This window comes from Diadema antillarum, unplaced genomic scaffold (genome assembly GCF_040938485.1).
Source record: "Diadema antillarum isolate AM-2024a unplaced genomic scaffold, OU_Dant_1.0 seq00000620_RagTag, whole genome shotgun sequence".
Lineage (NCBI taxonomy): Eukaryota > Metazoa > Echinodermata > Echinoidea > Diadematoida > Diadematidae > Diadema > Diadema antillarum.
In genome coordinates this window covers 2,264,359-2,282,214 of record NW_027271543.1, presented here as the reverse complement: position 1 = coordinate 2,282,214, position 17,856 = coordinate 2,264,359, and the positions used below count along the sequence as shown (strand labels likewise).

General features: G+C 38.6%; 2 protein-coding genes across 2 annotated transcripts; one reads left to right on the top strand and one right to left on the bottom strand.

The window, feature by feature from the left end:
- Positions 1–619: 619 nt before the first annotated feature.
- On the bottom strand, positions 620–3,463 carry LOC139736068 (coiled-coil domain-containing protein 124-like). Its single transcript, XM_071646816.1, has 4 exons — positions 3,305–3,463; positions 2,099–2,267; positions 1,519–1,660; positions 620–1,109 (listed from the first exon to the last, which is right to left on the bottom strand). Exons 1-4 carry the CDS (start codon positions 3,461–3,463, stop codon positions 902–904), a joined length of 678 nt encoding a protein of 225 aa, XP_071502917.1. The 3' UTR covers positions 620–901.
- A 1,652-nt stretch (positions 3,464–5,115) lies between these two features.
- On the top strand, positions 5,116–14,952 carry LOC139736067 (NAD-dependent protein deacylase sirtuin-6-like). Its single transcript, XM_071646815.1, has 9 exons — positions 5,116–5,221; positions 6,487–6,614; positions 7,767–7,949; positions 9,711–9,770; positions 10,509–10,598; positions 11,450–11,530; positions 12,621–12,744; positions 13,351–13,995; positions 14,902–14,952. Exons 1-9 carry the CDS (start codon positions 5,156–5,158, stop codon positions 14,950–14,952), a joined length of 1,428 nt encoding a protein of 475 aa, XP_071502916.1. The 5' UTR covers positions 5,116–5,155.
- The last annotated feature ends 2,904 nt before the right edge of the window (positions 14,953–17,856 follow it).

Here is a 17,856-nt window from a genome sequence, read left to right as displayed (position 1 = left end):
AACCAATATTATACAATCAATTTCAACTAAATAGAAAAGAAAATAGATCTTTAATCTCTTTGCAATCAGCATAGCTATAGTCTCAACAAAAGTTCAGTGACTGTGAAATGAAAAGCATGCCATGTAAAACTGAATAATCACACAAAAACACAAATCAACAAGCACAACATCCCCCATAACAAGAACAAATAAAAGACCTTTTTGCTATTCCAAACACAGACAAAACATCTACATTGTACAAGCGAGTACAATGCTACCATAGCATTACTACAGGCTGGAACTCTGTTCAATATACCTACAGCCATTAATGCTTACATATTTGACTGCCATTTGCTCTCTGCAGATCTTGTGGAAGGAAAACATGTGAAATGCACTTGTACGGCACATTTCTTACCCTCCTACATGTTCCTTCTTACTATAAATTGCTTGTTGTTTTGTTTTGCATTTGTGTGTGCATGGGTGCTGGGGGTGAGGGGGTTGGGGGGTTTGGAAGGGTTGGTGCATCTGAGATCAGTTTTAGTGCTGCGCATATGCACACGATGAAAGCGAATAAACAAAAATGACATTTTCAGTTTGCAATGTTGCTAACCAAAGAGGAATATGAAAGCTATGACTCATATTTAATTTACTTAGCTTCATTCCCATGCATGTTGGTATTACTCATTCCAGCAGTGATAAGACTCTAAACAGACTCTTCTAGTGGTATGTGGCAACTTGTATGCCTCCTTTCAAGGAAATCTTCAGACTACACCTTTCTCCCAACAAGCAATTCCACAGTCTGAGTCAATATGCACATGCTCATTGATGGACCGAGTAGCTTTGAAATTCCCATCATGCTTTGCTCTTTTTGCTGTTTTAGATATGCCATGAGATATGCTCCATGTTTTGTCCTTTAGTCCTTTCACCGCTTTGTATTGTAGGACTGAAAGCGCTGGTTCATTGGGTTCTCTGGTGCCTTCATCCAATCCTTCTTCAGCATCTGCTTGAGTTGAGACAGCCGGAGGTTGGGATTCTCTGCCTTGAGTCTTGGGAGGTTCTCCTCCTCGTAGGCTGCGTACGCTGCCTTCACTCGCTTCTCTGGGTGCTTCTCCAAGTTAGCCTCCTTTACGCTGTCAAATAGAATAGATCAAATACCTCAGTAATACACGAAAGGTCTACGAATCCCCCATAGATTTCCGTATTGAGACAACTCCCTTTATGACCTAGAAAAATGTTTACAATTTCAACAGACACTTACAGTATTCATGTAAATGCATATTTTTGCTGGTATAAAACCCAGATGCTTGATTCAAACTGTGACAATATTGGCGGATGGCTTTTGCTCACCTGCATGCCAATATACGTTATCATGAGCCCCATTCTGATCATGTTCACAACAGGTGTGCATAAACAAGATGAGAATGAAATACACCATTGTCCATCAGCTAATTACTGCCCATGTTTATTCCTCTCAGCTTAACTCTGCTCACATATATGATGGATTATTTGAAAAGGCAGATAATTCTATTTCTTTCTCACCTCAGCGCTGAGATGGCCTCATCAATGTTCCTCGCCGAGACGACTCCTTCCCCGGCCTCCTCAGCCAGAGCTAGGTTGGCGTTCTCTTCCAGGGGAACTTCAGTGTGGGAGAGTTGTCTGTCTGCCATGGCAGCTGCACGAGCTATCAAGAGGGGGGAGGAAGGATTTAGATGGAGAGCTAATGTAATACTAGTACATGTATTTTATTGCCCCTGCACTATATCCAGTACTGTATTAGCAGTACTTTTGAATGATTGATAGTATTTGGACCAAATTCAGTCATATTTAATCTTAACCCGTTGCCGACGGGCTGATTTTGCTACAACACACATTTCCCATAGATACCTGCCCGAGTGTACTCGGGACTAGTCTTCAACGGGGTTAATGATGGGAGGGTACTTCAAAACATATCTTCATATGTCTCTAAATTGCAATTGTGTTCTCACTTTTGCACTTGTTCTGAGGGAATGCAAGTTTTTCAAAACTTTCAACAGTACACGTGTATGTAATTTTTCACTTAACAGTACCAGGTACTTTATTCAAACATAAGAAACTAAATGTGTTGAAGAGTTGCTGTTACCGTTCTCTTCCTCAACTCTCTGTCGGTTGGCAGCAATTTCAGCCCGGGTGACCTTTGGTGCACTCTTCTTGGTGGCAGGACCTTTCAAGTTGCTATCCTCTTCATCAAAGAGTTTCTTGTTCTCCAGCTTGCGTGCCAACTCTTCCTGCCTCTTCTGTTCCTTACCAGCCTAAAAGATGAACAGATGAGTGAGCATTGTGATTTAAACTAGCTGCAAACTAGTACAGTCACACCTGTGGCCACCCATGGGAGATGAAAAAGGTGGCCGCCATAGATAGGACCTTTAACGTGGCTTTCCTCTATGACAGAATTTTTTACACTGTAGTAGCCGTATACAGCACAAGGTTTGACAGTACATGTATATCAAATTCACCTACACAGCCAAGGTACAAGCAGGCCATCAATATCTTTATTATACCATGGACCTACAATGAAATACACAGTGGATTCTCCTTTTACTGTCGGACCAGTGAATTTGTAATTTTAACAGGACTAGAAAAACAATAAAATACAGAGAAGCTTCAAACTTAATGGCAAAGAAAAATAATCCTTTTATTTGTGTTTTTAAAGACAATGGGAGGCTAGCATATGCATATCACTGTACATGTGTACGTATATTACGGTGCATTTATGTTCATGAACAGTGATCTGTTTGACTAATAGGTACAGCCTTGAATGAACATCATTCCAGAAAGTAGTCATAGGTGCCCTCAAAGTACCTGTCAAAGCATAATGCAGTGTGTTTACTCAGTTTTACACAAATCTTATTGAACTGAAAGGGCCTATGTGTAGGACTTGTCACATCTTTTTTTTTTTCTCTCGCCCAAATGGCTAATTTACTGCTACAGTAATTGACAAAATTGGCTAGTTGCTTGACACATAATGACTTTCAAATGGTCCACTGGTTAGAACTACATGTACATGCCCTCCTGCATGGACATTCACAAACTGTGTCCTTGGTTTCTGACTGAGTACAACAGACCACAGAGCAAGATGAAATGAGTTTGAAAGGGATTTGTTTTGGCAGATTTCCAGAGTGGTCCACAGTGTGGCCTGGGTCAATTAAGACAGAGTGTGCTATTTTACAATCATGATAATAATGCAATGTGAAGAAGATTTTGCAGACTTTTTTTTTCTTCTTCCTGATTAGCAAACACAAATCAACGTGCTGACTATAAGTAAATAATGTCACATTTTTCTACTTACTTTTCTTTGTATTTTCTTGTTGGCATGCTTGTCATCGTCTTTCCAGTAGGCATCTTCAATTTCCTTCTGTTTCTTGGCCTCAGCAGCAGCTTTGGCATCCGCTTTCCTCGCCCGCGCCTCTACTGCCTTAGAGTTCTCTCCTCTCATTTTCTTAGGCATGATGGCAATCACAAGGTGCAATGACTGCAAAGATTCTACGACAATACCTCAGTCATGAACTGGCCAGAAATCATCAGATTGTTGACCACTGGTTGTATCTCCTCACTGCACTTCACAATCTGTCTGAAGTTCTCTTGGCGAGGATTGTGATCAGCTCAAGCTACCCCTTCACAGCTCTATACCTGTAGCTGTAGCCATAATCTGATCTAGTGCTCTCAAAACTTGAATGGCCTGTTGATAGAAAATGCTCCAAAGTACCCTCACAGCAACTAAGACAGCTCCTTCAATTCACCTAGACATGAAGGGAAAGAATGCAAACATTGAATAACTTAGCTTAAGGATCAGTTTGATTGATATGTAAAAATATATGACCATTTTCACAACATTTTATGACAATGTGCACAGCATTATTTAAAAAAGGACTTTCTGACCATGCTTGATACTCACACTGGAGGTGGCAGGTGGAATCCACACCATATGGTATCATTTATACATTTTACAAAACTTTGTTCAGAAGACATTTCTGTAAAACAAAATATTTTTGCGGCATGAAATTTTCAAGAATTGGACCGACTGCCTTTTTCATGCAATGCAATGGTTGCTTTCTTAAACTTATGTAGTGGGATTTGGTTTTGGGGGATGGTTAGTTTTAACTTCCCCTCCTATCTACTGTACCTCACGACCTTAACCAGACCCGGACTGTGACTTTAACATGACTAGGGGGTCACCTGACTGACACATCCAACTCTACATGTGTATATCAGGTGACAATTGACCCCCACGACCTTGACTCGACGCTGATGGACTCACGGTTTGGGAAAGGAAAGAACTAAGGCATACACCTGTATAAATCCACCTGAATCAAGCCCATCGTCAGCCTGGCGTAGTTGGTAAGTTGATATTCCCTTGAAGTGGACATAAACTCCCACTTTACTTATCTTCCTGTTTCTATCATTGTATGAAATATGAAACACAACAGGAGGAAGCTAAAGCGTTTAGCCTTCATTTGCTGGAAAAGAAAGGAATTGATTGGTGAATATAACGTTTAAATATTAAACAACATCATTCGCCCAACTTAGAACTATTGCAATCTAGTACAGTAGTATTGCAATCAATTGCGACATCAGCACGTCTGCAACAGCCGAGGGGAGGGTTTGTGGTTGCGCTGCTTGATTGGTCACCGTGACTTCACTTGTTACATGCATGGGGATCGTGCATTCTCGTACGTAGGTAATAGGAACTCCCTGAATTCCCCACAAATAATGTAATATGTGGGACTTGGCAATGACTCGCCAGTCGATCTACAGAATTGGAGAAGTCGATGGGAGGGCTTAATTACTGTTAGTTCCATGAAATCAGTGAGGATAACCAAGCAATGAAATGAAAGAATGAAGAATGTAACGATGAAATCTATTGGTATAGACTAGAAATAATGTAAATTTCCGCAACATACGGGGTTTATCTACTCACAATCTCTGACTTCGCCTTTCTTTCTTCAACTTCTTTTCAACGCACAAAACGTACAGACAACAGCGCACATATTGCAGCTAGCTCAGCGCCCTTTTACACGCCAGCCTAAGTTGTTGTGTGTGCCCGTCTTTCCAGTGGCAAATTTTACTCCTTCACCGAGTTCGATTTGGCACTCTACCATCAAGAGTACCCGTGGCCGTTTTCGACTCATGTAAAGTCAAGATGTCGGTAAATTATGCCGAAGGTCTTTCTCCGTACGACAATAAAGGGAAATGCGGGTTACCTGAGGTGAGAGTAGCTTCAGTCCCACATGCTTTATTTGGTGTTTGTTTTGCAATTGGCATGCTATCAAAACGGCAGTATTGTTACCTGTAAATTTAGATTCTAACTCAACTACATTTGCCACTGACCTGTCAGCTTTTGAGTAGGCATCAATGTTCAGTAAAGGTTAAAAATCACTTCACGCTCAAAAGCAGGTAAACGAAAGGACATTTTCTTCCATATAGAACCTCCTACTCAGTTCGGGAAACCCACTCACAAGGGGGGCCCCTCCTTATAAGTAACCCGTCCCCCTTATAAGTAACCCCCGGGGCACCCCTTATAAGGAGTCTCCACGTTTTTTTGCAATGCAACGCGAAAATGAAAGGACTGCGGCAATTCGCTTGATTATGTCCATAAAGCTTCACAAGTTTCCTAGTTACTCACGAAATTTGAGCAAAATCGGTTTGAGGCATCATATCTAAAATCATGGATTTAAATGCGATGTCAAACGACCCATGCGAATGCTGAAATGCGAGCGATTACTGGCGTGAGTGTCGCCAGGCGCGGCGGCGCGGCAAATGCTTGAGTGCTTTATGGACATAATCAAGCGAATTGCCGCAGTCCTTTCATTTTCGCGTTGCATTGCAAAAAAGCGTGGAGACTCCTTTAAAGGGGTGCCCCGGGGGTTACTTATAAGGGGGACGGGGTTACTTATAAGGGGGACGGGTTACTTATAAGGAGGGGCCCCCCTTGTGAGTGGGTTTCCCGAACTGTACTCTATTTACTACATTTAATTCAACTGCAAGAAGTAATTTTAAAATTAAGTTTTAGACGTGTTTCATAAAAGATGTGTGATTTAAATTAATCCCCTGATGAATCATTTTAGGTAAATTTTAATTTAAATTTTAATTGTAGAAAATACTTGAATGTATTAAACTTGAATATATTCTAGAACACTAACACACTACTCTATATCTAGCTATCTGGTATACCCACTAGTTGAAAAGTAATGTGATTGCCCGAGACCACTGGCATTTGTATGACTAAATATGTTTCTCTGACATAGATTTTGGAGGTGGCCACCACACACATTTTTCTCACTCACACTCTTTGCTAGATGCTTAACAGCTTGATGATAATTCATTGTCAGCTAATTTATGATGGTGCCATGCCAGGTCAAGTGTCCTGAATGAATGAGTGCCATATGGGGAGTTGGTGTACGCGGGTGTGGTACAAGTACAAACTTTTATCAAACGAGTTGACCTAGGCTAAATGTTTGCTCCATTTTGCAGAAGTTTGATGAACCTGAAGTAGTTGCTGAGAAAGCGAAGAAATTAGCCGAACTTGTAAGAGACAGCAGGCATTTGGTTGTCCATACAGGGGCTGGAATAAGCACAGCAGCAGGCATTCCAGATTTCAGGTTTGTGGAATGGGTAGCAAATTCTTGGTATCATCGTGTATATTTAAGACATCCAAAAGCAAAACTACCGGTGCTTATTTAGTCGCCAAAGCTTTGCCATTGCAGGATTGGATTTATCTGTTTGTCTATTTGTTTTTGTTTTGTTTTGTTTTGTTTTTTTAATCAGCCAGCCAGTGATGATTTTATGTGTTGTCATTTAAATTAAATATGTAAATTATAAGACAAAAGGGACAGAAAATCTAAGATTCTACAGTGTAATGTTGAACTCTTTTGAAGTACAGTTCAACTTTTTGAAAAGTCCAAATACAGCTCTATCGAGCATATTTGGTCGTAAATGTTAGGTGTGTGCAACAGTAATCTTATTAAAATTTTCTGTTCAGATTAGATACTTACATCACTATAACATGTTTCCATGTTCAGGTAAAAGTGCAAAATGTTGACAGGACTTGCTTTCCATCAGAATCCCACATGATTTTTTATTCATTTTTTAATGTTTTTTTTTTTTTTTTTTTGAGGAGCTTTCCATGTGTCATAAGAATACAGTCTCATTTGTTAATCTGTGATATATTGTGACTATATTATAACTTGTAAATGTATTTAAGAGTTTCATCTGGGATGAACAGTAATAAGACAGTCTTCCTGCATTTCACAAAGCACCTACTGTATACGGTATGTTGTCATAAACTGTTAAGTCATTCAGCTGCTATTTACAGTTTATGGTGAGGTGAATTCACAGCTTACAGCTCCATGACTGGATTTCCATAGAGTCTGACCTGCAATTGCACTTTGGATCAGTTTTATGCAGGTTTTATGTTTGTACCATTTTGAATATTATTAGATAAAAATTCACTGTGCTAAATTTTTATGTAGCCACCTATATGTCACTTTACCACCAAGAGACCAAAGTTATAATAGAAATACTGGAATTACCAATTTGGGAAGGAGATATAGTCAATGTGATCCACATTATATAGAGAGGTAATCATTTCACAAGGACAGACCATAGAATTTGAATGTGAATACCTTTGTTTTGCTTTGTTAAACTTATGATGTCATGTAAGTATCAATTCAGATTACTCAATTGGTTGCTATCTTGCTCTTGTATCTTTGAAATGTTCTTGTGAATGTCATTCTCATTTAAATCACATTCAGAGGTCCTAATGGAGTTTGGACACTGGAGAAACAAGGCAAGAAACCTGATGTGAACGTTACCTTTGACACAGCCAGACCCACACTCACTCACATGGCACTGGTTGAGCTTGAAAGGAGAGGAAAACTGCAGTATTTGGTCAGCCAGAACATTGATGGACTTCACATCAGATCTGGCTTTCCAAAGTGAGTTGGTGAATGTTATAAAATGGGTTCAAGAATGTAGCCAATAGGAAGCGCTGAAATGAGACACACCTCCTTCCTTTACTTCAGTACAACTGCACTGCCTGTAATCCTATGGTAGATTGCCGATCGTCTGTGCGCGCGGCGGCTCCTTTGATGAATTGCATGCATACGCGTACGCGCTGTCAATCCTGTAAACAACTTCTAGTTCGGGCTGCCGGCCGGCCGGCCTTTCTTCCCTTGTGCATAACAATCAGTGTGGCACAGGTTTGGCGTACGTACGTATACTCTACTTACGTACACTTTGTACAGTACAGTAGACCAAGCGTTATATATGGGACCGGACGCGTACATGGAGTCACTTTGAAGAGCAAATCCAACGATTTAGCAGGTTAATTCTCACGCCGTTTTCAGAGTATGTTGTCTAGTAGGCCTATATGAGGAGTCTATATCAAGTCTTTAAGGTAAAGGGTGCATATTCTATGTAAAATAAGTAAGTTTTCATGCGGGTGTCCGGAAACCCAACCCCCCATTATACTTATACACACTGTACTGTATGTGCGGGACTTCCGCGAGTGCGACGTGCGTAAAAGTTTGGGACGAACATCTTCGGACGTCTTGACCCACAAAGGTACGTGAAAAACGCTGAAAAATGATGTTAGTTTTCGAATTTTCGACCCATTTTATAAAACAAATGATGCACAGGATTATTTCGTGGCGTTAGTGTAGGCGTAGCTCACTCTCGGGTATTTACAATGTAGTGCAACATGCACTCGGCTTCGCCTCGTGCATGTTTCACAATTGTAAATACCCTCGAGTGCACTACGCCTACACTAACGCACTCTATCCTGTGCATCATTTGTATAATATATCATGACCTGTGCAATTTATACACAAACTGTTATCATTTAGTGCAATTATATCATGCACTGAATATGTGCAAGCTAAGGATAAGGCATATGCCACTGGGAAAAGAAAAATATGGTATACTCTCTGTGTGAATCGAAGATATTTGTTGTACAGTATTTAATTAGTTACATTTGACTGACTCCATTAAGCTACAATTAACTCAGAAAGGATAAGGAAAAGGCACATGAAAAAAAACAAAAAACAAACTCAATCTTGTTTTGCTGTTGGCCTGTCACTTAGAGCAACAAAAACAACAAAGAATGTATGAATGTCCTTCAAGCTTAACAAAAGAAACAGTGAGGGAGAGGTTTATCATGTAGCTTGTCACAAAGTACATGTGACAAATCAGTGAATTACAATACATGGACATGGTGTATTTTGGGTCTGCTGACATTATCATCTCATTCAGTGGACTATATGAAGCTCACATTAATGATATTTCTTCAAGCACCCAATTCAATGTGTAAACCATATGATGATAAACTCTAGGTGGTATTGATTTGAAAGTGCTCTGCACCAGCATATCTCCTATTCAAAGAATATGTGTATGTGTTATGCACTATGGCTGTATGACTTCATACATTTGTACACATAAATAACTGATAGTATATATAGTCTTTAATTAAGCTTCTCTACAAATGGGGCAAGGCGTTCTCAATATTGCATATCAACCTGTTGAGGATGAGTCCTGAGTACACTCGGGCAGGTGTCTCTTGGAAATGTGTGTTGTAGCAAAATCAGCCTGTCCTCAATAGGTTAACAGCACAACGATATTTGTAAGATGTCACTTGTGCTTGTGGCGAAGAGAGGGAGATTAAACCAGAATTAAAATTGTATTTCCTTGTTACATTTCAGGGACAGACTTTCTGAGCTTCATGGAAACATGTTTATTGAGAAGTGCAATAGGTGTGGAAGGTAGGTAAACCTCCGTAATTATGCATCCTACTCCAGGAATACCATGCCGGATACCATGCTGAATTCCTTGTAGAAAAAGAACAGTGAAACTGGATTTACACTTTTACTTTACTTTCACTTTTGCATGTACAATTTGTAGTTGGTATGTTGTCTTTGCCATGATTTGTACAGATGACTCCCATTATAACAAAGTCCTCGGGTTCAACGATTTTCTTTCATTATGTCGAAATTTCATTATAGCCAAACAGTAAAGTACATAAGGTATTAAGCTGATGATATCTGGGCTTAAATTTTTACTTCGTCAAAATGAGAATTTCATTATAACTGTCATTTTTATAACGGGAGAGCACTGTACATCATCTCTGGGTGATGAGTACCGATTACCATGTAGTTTTTTTGCTGATAGAGGACAATTGTGTGTATTCTTGAAAAAATGTACAGTATGCAGACAAAGGCAAACACACACACACACACACACACGCACATACACACACACACACACACACACACACACACACATTATAGTTTCCTGAAATGTGTAATGACTTCTCCAAAGATTTCTTTTTTTTTTCCTGGGGACTTAGCGCACCAGGCATCTGTTTTTCTGTAGTTTTCCGCAAACATTATTTTGATTCCAGGTATGGACAAGGCATATTGTACATATTGATTCAAATTTACCCTGTAACTTTATTCATTTTATGAGTACATTCTGTGATTATGATTTCTTACATTCTCCAGACAAAATGTGTGTTCCATGCCTGTGCCTACGATGGGATTGAAGCCTACAGGAATTATGTGCAGTGATAAACCAGGGAGAGGAACATGCAGGTAAAGACAAGAACAAATCCTGATTGTCATTTACGCATTATTTAGCTAAACTTTCAACCAGAACTATTGTCTGTCGGACTTTTGTTACAGCCTCCAAGATGAGATACATACAATCGACCACACATGCATCATTTCTCTGACATTCAACTACTAGTATAATAAAGCCACACCACCACCAATCATCTAGGAAAATGGACAAAACATGACTTTGCTCCCTGGAGCGTCATGTGTGCGAGCTCTTTTTTTGTAGAAGTTTCTGCCACGTGGGCTGCCTCAAATGAATCATGCACACATTAATTTGCATTTACACATTCATGACATTTCTTTCACCTGTACAGTATATTTTGCTCCCGTTATAACAAGTAACATTAAAACAAAATTATATTACCACAATGCGAGTGGAAATTCAGGTTCTTAACACAGGTAACAAACTTGGCATGTAATGAAAGAAAACTGCTGGTCTTGAGGACTATGTTAAAATGGGAGTTTCCCGTATTTTGTTCACAGCCACCATTCTCAGCAAACTCATCTAATCTAACCCAACAGAAGGAGCACACTTAACAAAGATTTTCACATCAGTTATGACTTTTAAGGAGAAAATCTCTATTCCTGGATAATATGAAGCTTCAATGTTTCTTTGGTTTCATTCAAATCAGTGTGTTACCATTATATGCAACTGTATGATATCTATGTAAAAAAAAATATATAAGTGAATGTAGGTCATGCAGTAGACTGATCATCAATTGCATGGTCCTGAATGCTTTCACTGAAGTTCATAATGCATGCATAAATTCCTGATGAGCATAGGTGCCTTTTTGATCACACAACTGTTCTCATAACTTATCAATCAGGGGAAAGCTACATGACACGATATTAGACTGGGAAGATGCCCTACCAGAATCTGACCTCCTACTGGCAGAAGAGCATTTAAGGTACTGTAAGACACGATATTTTCGCGGCATGAAATTTTCGCGAGTTGCCTCTGACCATTCAATGCGTATAGCGTAGACAAGATATAGTGTGTATTTTAATTTTGCGAATCTCGGCTCTCACGAAATTCGCGAAATTAAAATGCACACGAACATTTCTCGCTTTACAGTACGTGGTGTGACCAATGTGCAATCTAATCTATTCATTGCTTCTAGATCCCATGACAAACTGCGATCATATTTATTTAAAGCTTATCTGGTACTTGAATCTTTATAGTGTTCTGTGTGCAGTAAAATTGCATGTGATTATGTTGGCAGTTCAGTCATTGACATCATGATATACAGTATCAGCTGGAGCACACACTTTAGCTTTTACACCGCAAATGTGGAAGTTAACCCGTTGAGGATGAGTCTTGAGTATACTCGGGCAAGCGTCAATGGGAAATGTGTCTTGTAGCAAAATCAAGTCATCCTCAATGGGTTAATACCTCCCTTTCATAGTATTAATACAAATTGATAGGGCATGAGGAAAGAAAGGGCAAGAGGGCTCTGAAACGTAGATGCAATTCTGGACTGTTCAGCAGGAAGAGTGTGTTACACTGGAGCTTGATCCTTCTGACGTTTACCAAAAAGAATTTATTCAGAAGAAAACATAAGGGACAGTGGACTTGTTTCAGAAATTAAGAATCACCACCCTTTGTATTAAAGCGGACTATGAATAGGCAGGCAACTGAAATACACAACAAAACAAAACAAGGAAACAATAACATCTTATGAAGGGATCCTACATATACCATTTTGATCCAACCATGATTCTGTGTTATCTTCTTCCTAAGGAGAAAAAGATATAATGAGTTTATTACCAATTTCCTCAAAGCATTTGAAGAAAATTCATTATATTATCAAATTGATTTATTTGACGTAATGAATTGCAGATATTTGTGAACTCAATAATTCTTTGCTGTTCTATTCTACATTACACCCCCTCTCCCCACACACACATACATAGAAGTAATTAAAAAAGTGTGGAGGGATCGAGACAGTTTACTTCCGCTTCTGACTTAGATATGTTTCTATGGTAACCAACCTACAGACAGAGTGACCTGTCACTGTGCCTTGGTACATCGCTGCAGATCATACCCAGTGGGACTCTGCCCAAACTGACCAAGAAGAATGGAGGCCATCTGGTCATTGTCAACCTGCAACCTACCAAACTGGTCAGTGTAATGTAATCAACACTATTCAGCTGGCTTAAGTTTTGTTTTGTTTTGTTTTTAATTTGAATCAATGTAATGATGACATTGACTGTCTGCTATATATTCAGGCATTTGTAAATATTTCATATCAACCAAGTGAACAAGTCAATAGAATAAAGTCTTGTGCAAAGACTGCCCATTTTTCATATGCCTAACTTTACAATGAAAAAAAAAACAACACACACAATAAAGTGTACACACACACCCACACACACACCACTCAAACAAACCATGACAGTAGTGCAGAGACTTGATGATGATGATCCTGTTATATAAGGCTTGAGTTTATATGAAATCATGGAAGTATACATACTTAAAATGGAAGTAAGAGTTGTGTTAACAAAATCTGATACATTGTATAAGGATATGGTGAAATGAAGGTCTTTAACATTGTTCAGTAATTCAGATGAGTATCAGTTAATTGTATCCAATATTAGAATTGAGATGAGATATTTGTGAATTGTAAATATCAAGCAAACCTATTAAACATGAAAAAGGAAAAATAGATGTGTAGGTCAATAAACTTTATAACTCTGTAACTTCAGGTCTTCATTATCTCTGTCGTAGGACAAGCAAGCTGACCTGAAGATTAATTGCTATGTCGACGAGGTAATGGCACTGCTCATGAAACACCTTGGATACAATATCCCGGAGTACACAGGTCCACAAATTGTCCTGAAGTCGCAGAGCGGAACTGATGCGAGGGACGACCAGAAAGAGGATCCTGTCAAACTGAGAGCACCAAAAAATCACCATGGTAACAAGAGTGAAAACGGTTTGAAAGGGGAGAAGAAGATAAAACTGGAGGACATCCAAGAGAGCAAACTCCATGAATGCCATGATAGAGGTGATACCTGTGTCAAGGATGCTGATGTAAAGATCAGAGACTGCCTGCCATCTGTTAACCATGGTCATCGGAACAAGCGGGAGGACACGGGGGAAGCATCAAACTGCGATGCTGATGGAGAAGGCGGTGACAGAGCAACCAGTGGGTTGCCAGATCATGAGGGAGAATTCTCAGACCACACTGGTATTTGTGTTAAGCTGCAACCAGCTGTCAAAGTCGAAGGGTCATCAGTGGAATGTCATGAGATAGACACAGATAGGAAACAGTTTGACATAGTGTGCAGTGCGAGGCTACAAGCAGAAGCCACTGACGCCGTGACAAACCAAACAAACTCGGAAACAGGACAGCATATTGATGGGACTGAGGTAGAGAAAAGTGAAGAGAACACTGGTGTAAAGAGAGACTTGGATGGCAATATTAAGTGTAGCCAATATACAATGATACAAATACAAACTTAGTCAAATGTATGTTGTACAAGTAACAGCATAAAGTTTCCTGTTGGGTTATGTCCTAATTCCTACAGAATGAATTGTAAGCATTGTATAGTAAGGGCCCTACAGTGCAACTGCTGCCTGGCTGATTCGAGGTAGTATCTCCAGAACTTGTAAGGAAATCCTCTTTTCCATGATGTTTCAGCTGTGAGTTGTGACTTTTCTAATAACAATCCTTAGTGAAATCTATTCTTGTCAATGAGTGTCAATGCTCTAATCAAACAAGAAAACAGCAAATTAGTTGATGGTGCTATAACTAAAGAAAACAAAAATAGAAACACAAACCTCATTATGAACCTGTGCTCATTTCCATTTGCTTCATTGAGCTAATTGTATTGTGGTTTTAAGGTTATGATATGCAAAGGTCTGTATTCTCATGTGTCATCATGATAAGGTTTCAGTGAGAAAAATAAATGTCAAAAAATTAGATGTGTCCAGTACTCTGAGTAATGATATGTATTTGTTCTAGAGCAGTGGTTGCCTCTGAAGACTGGCATGTGTAGATTCTTCTCTATTTCCTTTATGCTCTGTTCATCTTTACTCCCCTAACCACACAGATTCATAGTCCCCCAACTATGCAGATTCACTATCACGCATTTTGTCCACATCAAGCAAGTGGTATATATATCAAAACAGATAGTGCTTTTATCTCTGGGTCTGTCTGTTTACATTGTTACCTGTCATTTCCACACAGGCATTCCCATATCATAGTGTCGAGGTATGTCACAATTGAGGGTTATCATTATTGAGTGAACCTTTAACTCTTCCTGCCCCAAGTAGCCACCCCAGGACATGGTGCAGTTATTTGCCTGTGCAGACAAGCTGGCCTGAAGAATAATTCTTGGATTCTTTTGAGTTTTGTACTATTTGAATGCGCTTGTTTAAGGTACATTGTACAAAGTCCTGAAGAAAAAAGATATAATAGTGACCTGTATACATTTCAATTAAGATAGACTTTGCATATAAAATTGTTTGTATCTTGTCAGTTTATAGAATTCCTGTTAAACCATGACACTGTAGTTGTGGTGTGGTACAATGTACCATGCATTGATTCCTTTTGTGTAGCAAATGTATGTACAGTCAACTTGCACAAGTTGGCACATGGGAGCAGAGAAAGTTAATCAACTACCGACACATAAGTTGACAAAGTGTTGACCTAAACACATCACACATGCAAACATTTAGCGATATGTTCAGAGAATGAGGGACAGGAAGACTTTGTTCCAGGAATGATGATTTGTATTGCATCTCAAGTGACATCGATATACTCTGTACATGCAGCTGTGCAACATTTTCCATGCATTTGGAGGAGAACAGCCTACAATGCAAAGGCCAGAGAAAATTATGAAACATTCAAAATTTTGGGATTTCCCAGTATGTTTCCGTTTCGTTTCTTTACATTGAACCACCGCCGAGATGGTATTAAAGTGATGTTGCAAAAACTATGATAGTAAAAGGAAGATAATTCCTGAAGTAAAGCTGATTTTGGCAACAGATCTGTCAAAAAAAGGCATTGATAGTACTGTATACACTTGTATATTGTATAATGATTGCATTGTTTGTTATGTACGAAATATTCCGACATCACAACCAGTACTGCGAAACACATATGAAATGCAGGCATTTGAAATACTGAGAAACAAACTGACATAGGAACAAAGAAGATCTGATGCAGCCAGGGTACAACATTATGATCTTAACAGGTGTAATCAAATCACTTCAACCACAAACTCTCTCCTGGTCAACAATAACAACAATTTTTAGAAGTCATAGTTGTCACTCATACTGTAGTGAATAGAGTGGAAGATTTTGTTTTTGTAATCTTAGAAAAATAAAAATCCCCTTGTGCTCCAGTATGACTGTGGTTTTGGAATAGTCAAAAACACCCGACTATGCAGCATTTGTTGATGTACACAAAGAATTTCATGAAAAAAAACAATGTAAGTGAAAGAAGAAGGAGAAATTATGTGTCTTTGATTTTGTTGACTCATGCGATGTCAATTTGTACTGAGTTACTGTAAAATATATGTATATAAACATTATATATGTATATATGTATATATACATATATATATATATTTCATTATAACGGGAGTGCACTGTATACGTATATATGTAATATATATATATATATATATATATATATATATATATATATATATATATACATGTATATGTATACAGTGCACTCCCATTATAATGAAAACAAAATTCCGGTTACAATGAAGTAAAAATTCAGGCTGCAACATTATCCACTCTATATATTTTATTGTATATTTGTTCATTTATAACGAAATTTCAATATAGCGAAAAAAAACTGCTGGTCTCGAGAACTTCGTTATAACAGGAGTCCACTGTATAGACATTTTATGTATGTGTATATATTTATGTATATATTTATGTATATATATATACATATATATATATATATATATATATATATATATATATATACATGCATATATATATGTATATTTTACAGAAACATATGTATATCTTTATATTTGTATTGGGGGTACATGTTAATGCTTAGAAGAATAGTCTCATACCTTTCTTGTTTTTTAACCAAGAAATATAGGAGGAGAGTTTAAACTTATCCTTGCATGGACAAAACCCTTACATAAAAAGAAAAAAAAAAACCTCTGCAAATAACTACAATGTATAATTCAGACTATTATGACACCCCTGGCACCCTCAGCTTCACCACTATGCTGGATATACTTGTTCCTGTAATTTCTAATCTAATGCCTAAGTGACTACTCCAGAGACTCCAACCCCAAGCACCTTCTCATCTGGAGATTCTCCCCTCTACACGGCCCCTAGCAAACAGGGGACTCCAACTTGATGTGCATGAAGCGCGAAGTCCCTTGGGTCGTTGGGGTTTTAGATTCTCTCTCGCGCTTTCTCAGGCTTATTTGTTAGCATGTGTGATGGCACTAAGTAAGTAATAATTCAACGACTCAAATCATATATTTTGGCTTAATAAAACTGAATTTCCTATACATTTTTTGCAGATGCTATTCACGCATGCATATGAAATTGATCAGCATCTACAAAACCATACAAGCGGGAGACACAGAGCCAGGGCGGGAAAAATTTAATCTCGAGCGGGAGAACGGGAGATTCTGTGAAAATAGACTTTTGGCGGGAGATCTCCCGTCGAGAGCGGGAGAGTTTGAGTCTCTTCAATTCCCACGTGACAATGCCCATAGCATGAAACTCTTTGCATCTAGGGCCTACTTGGAAATAAAACAAATCCTCCCAGGGCAACATTTCCCACAATACTGCTTTTAAAAAATTCCCACAAAATAGGAAGAAAGATATGAAGTGTGTAATAATATGTGTGCGCGTGTGTGTGTTATAGTATTTGCCTGTACAGGCAAACTTACGAATTTGTACTCGAGGAAATCACCAAAGTCCAAATGTAAATAGGGATCGAGGGAAAGCAGCAATATTAGTAGAACACATCAGTGAAAGTTTGAGGAAAATTGGACAATTCATTTAGATATAGTGTTTTTTAAAACTTCATCGCCGTCATAGCTGGATAGGAGACTGTGTGTACTTCACTTTATGACGTCATTTTGGACTACAATACAAAGAAAACAGGAGAATTAAAAAAAAAAATCATGACTGTAGTACACATCCCATCAACTTATTACTAAGATATGTTGAGGGTAGTATCATTCCCCCTGCTTTCTGAAAGAGGTGAAGTCAAGTACATGTTTTTATGGTAGA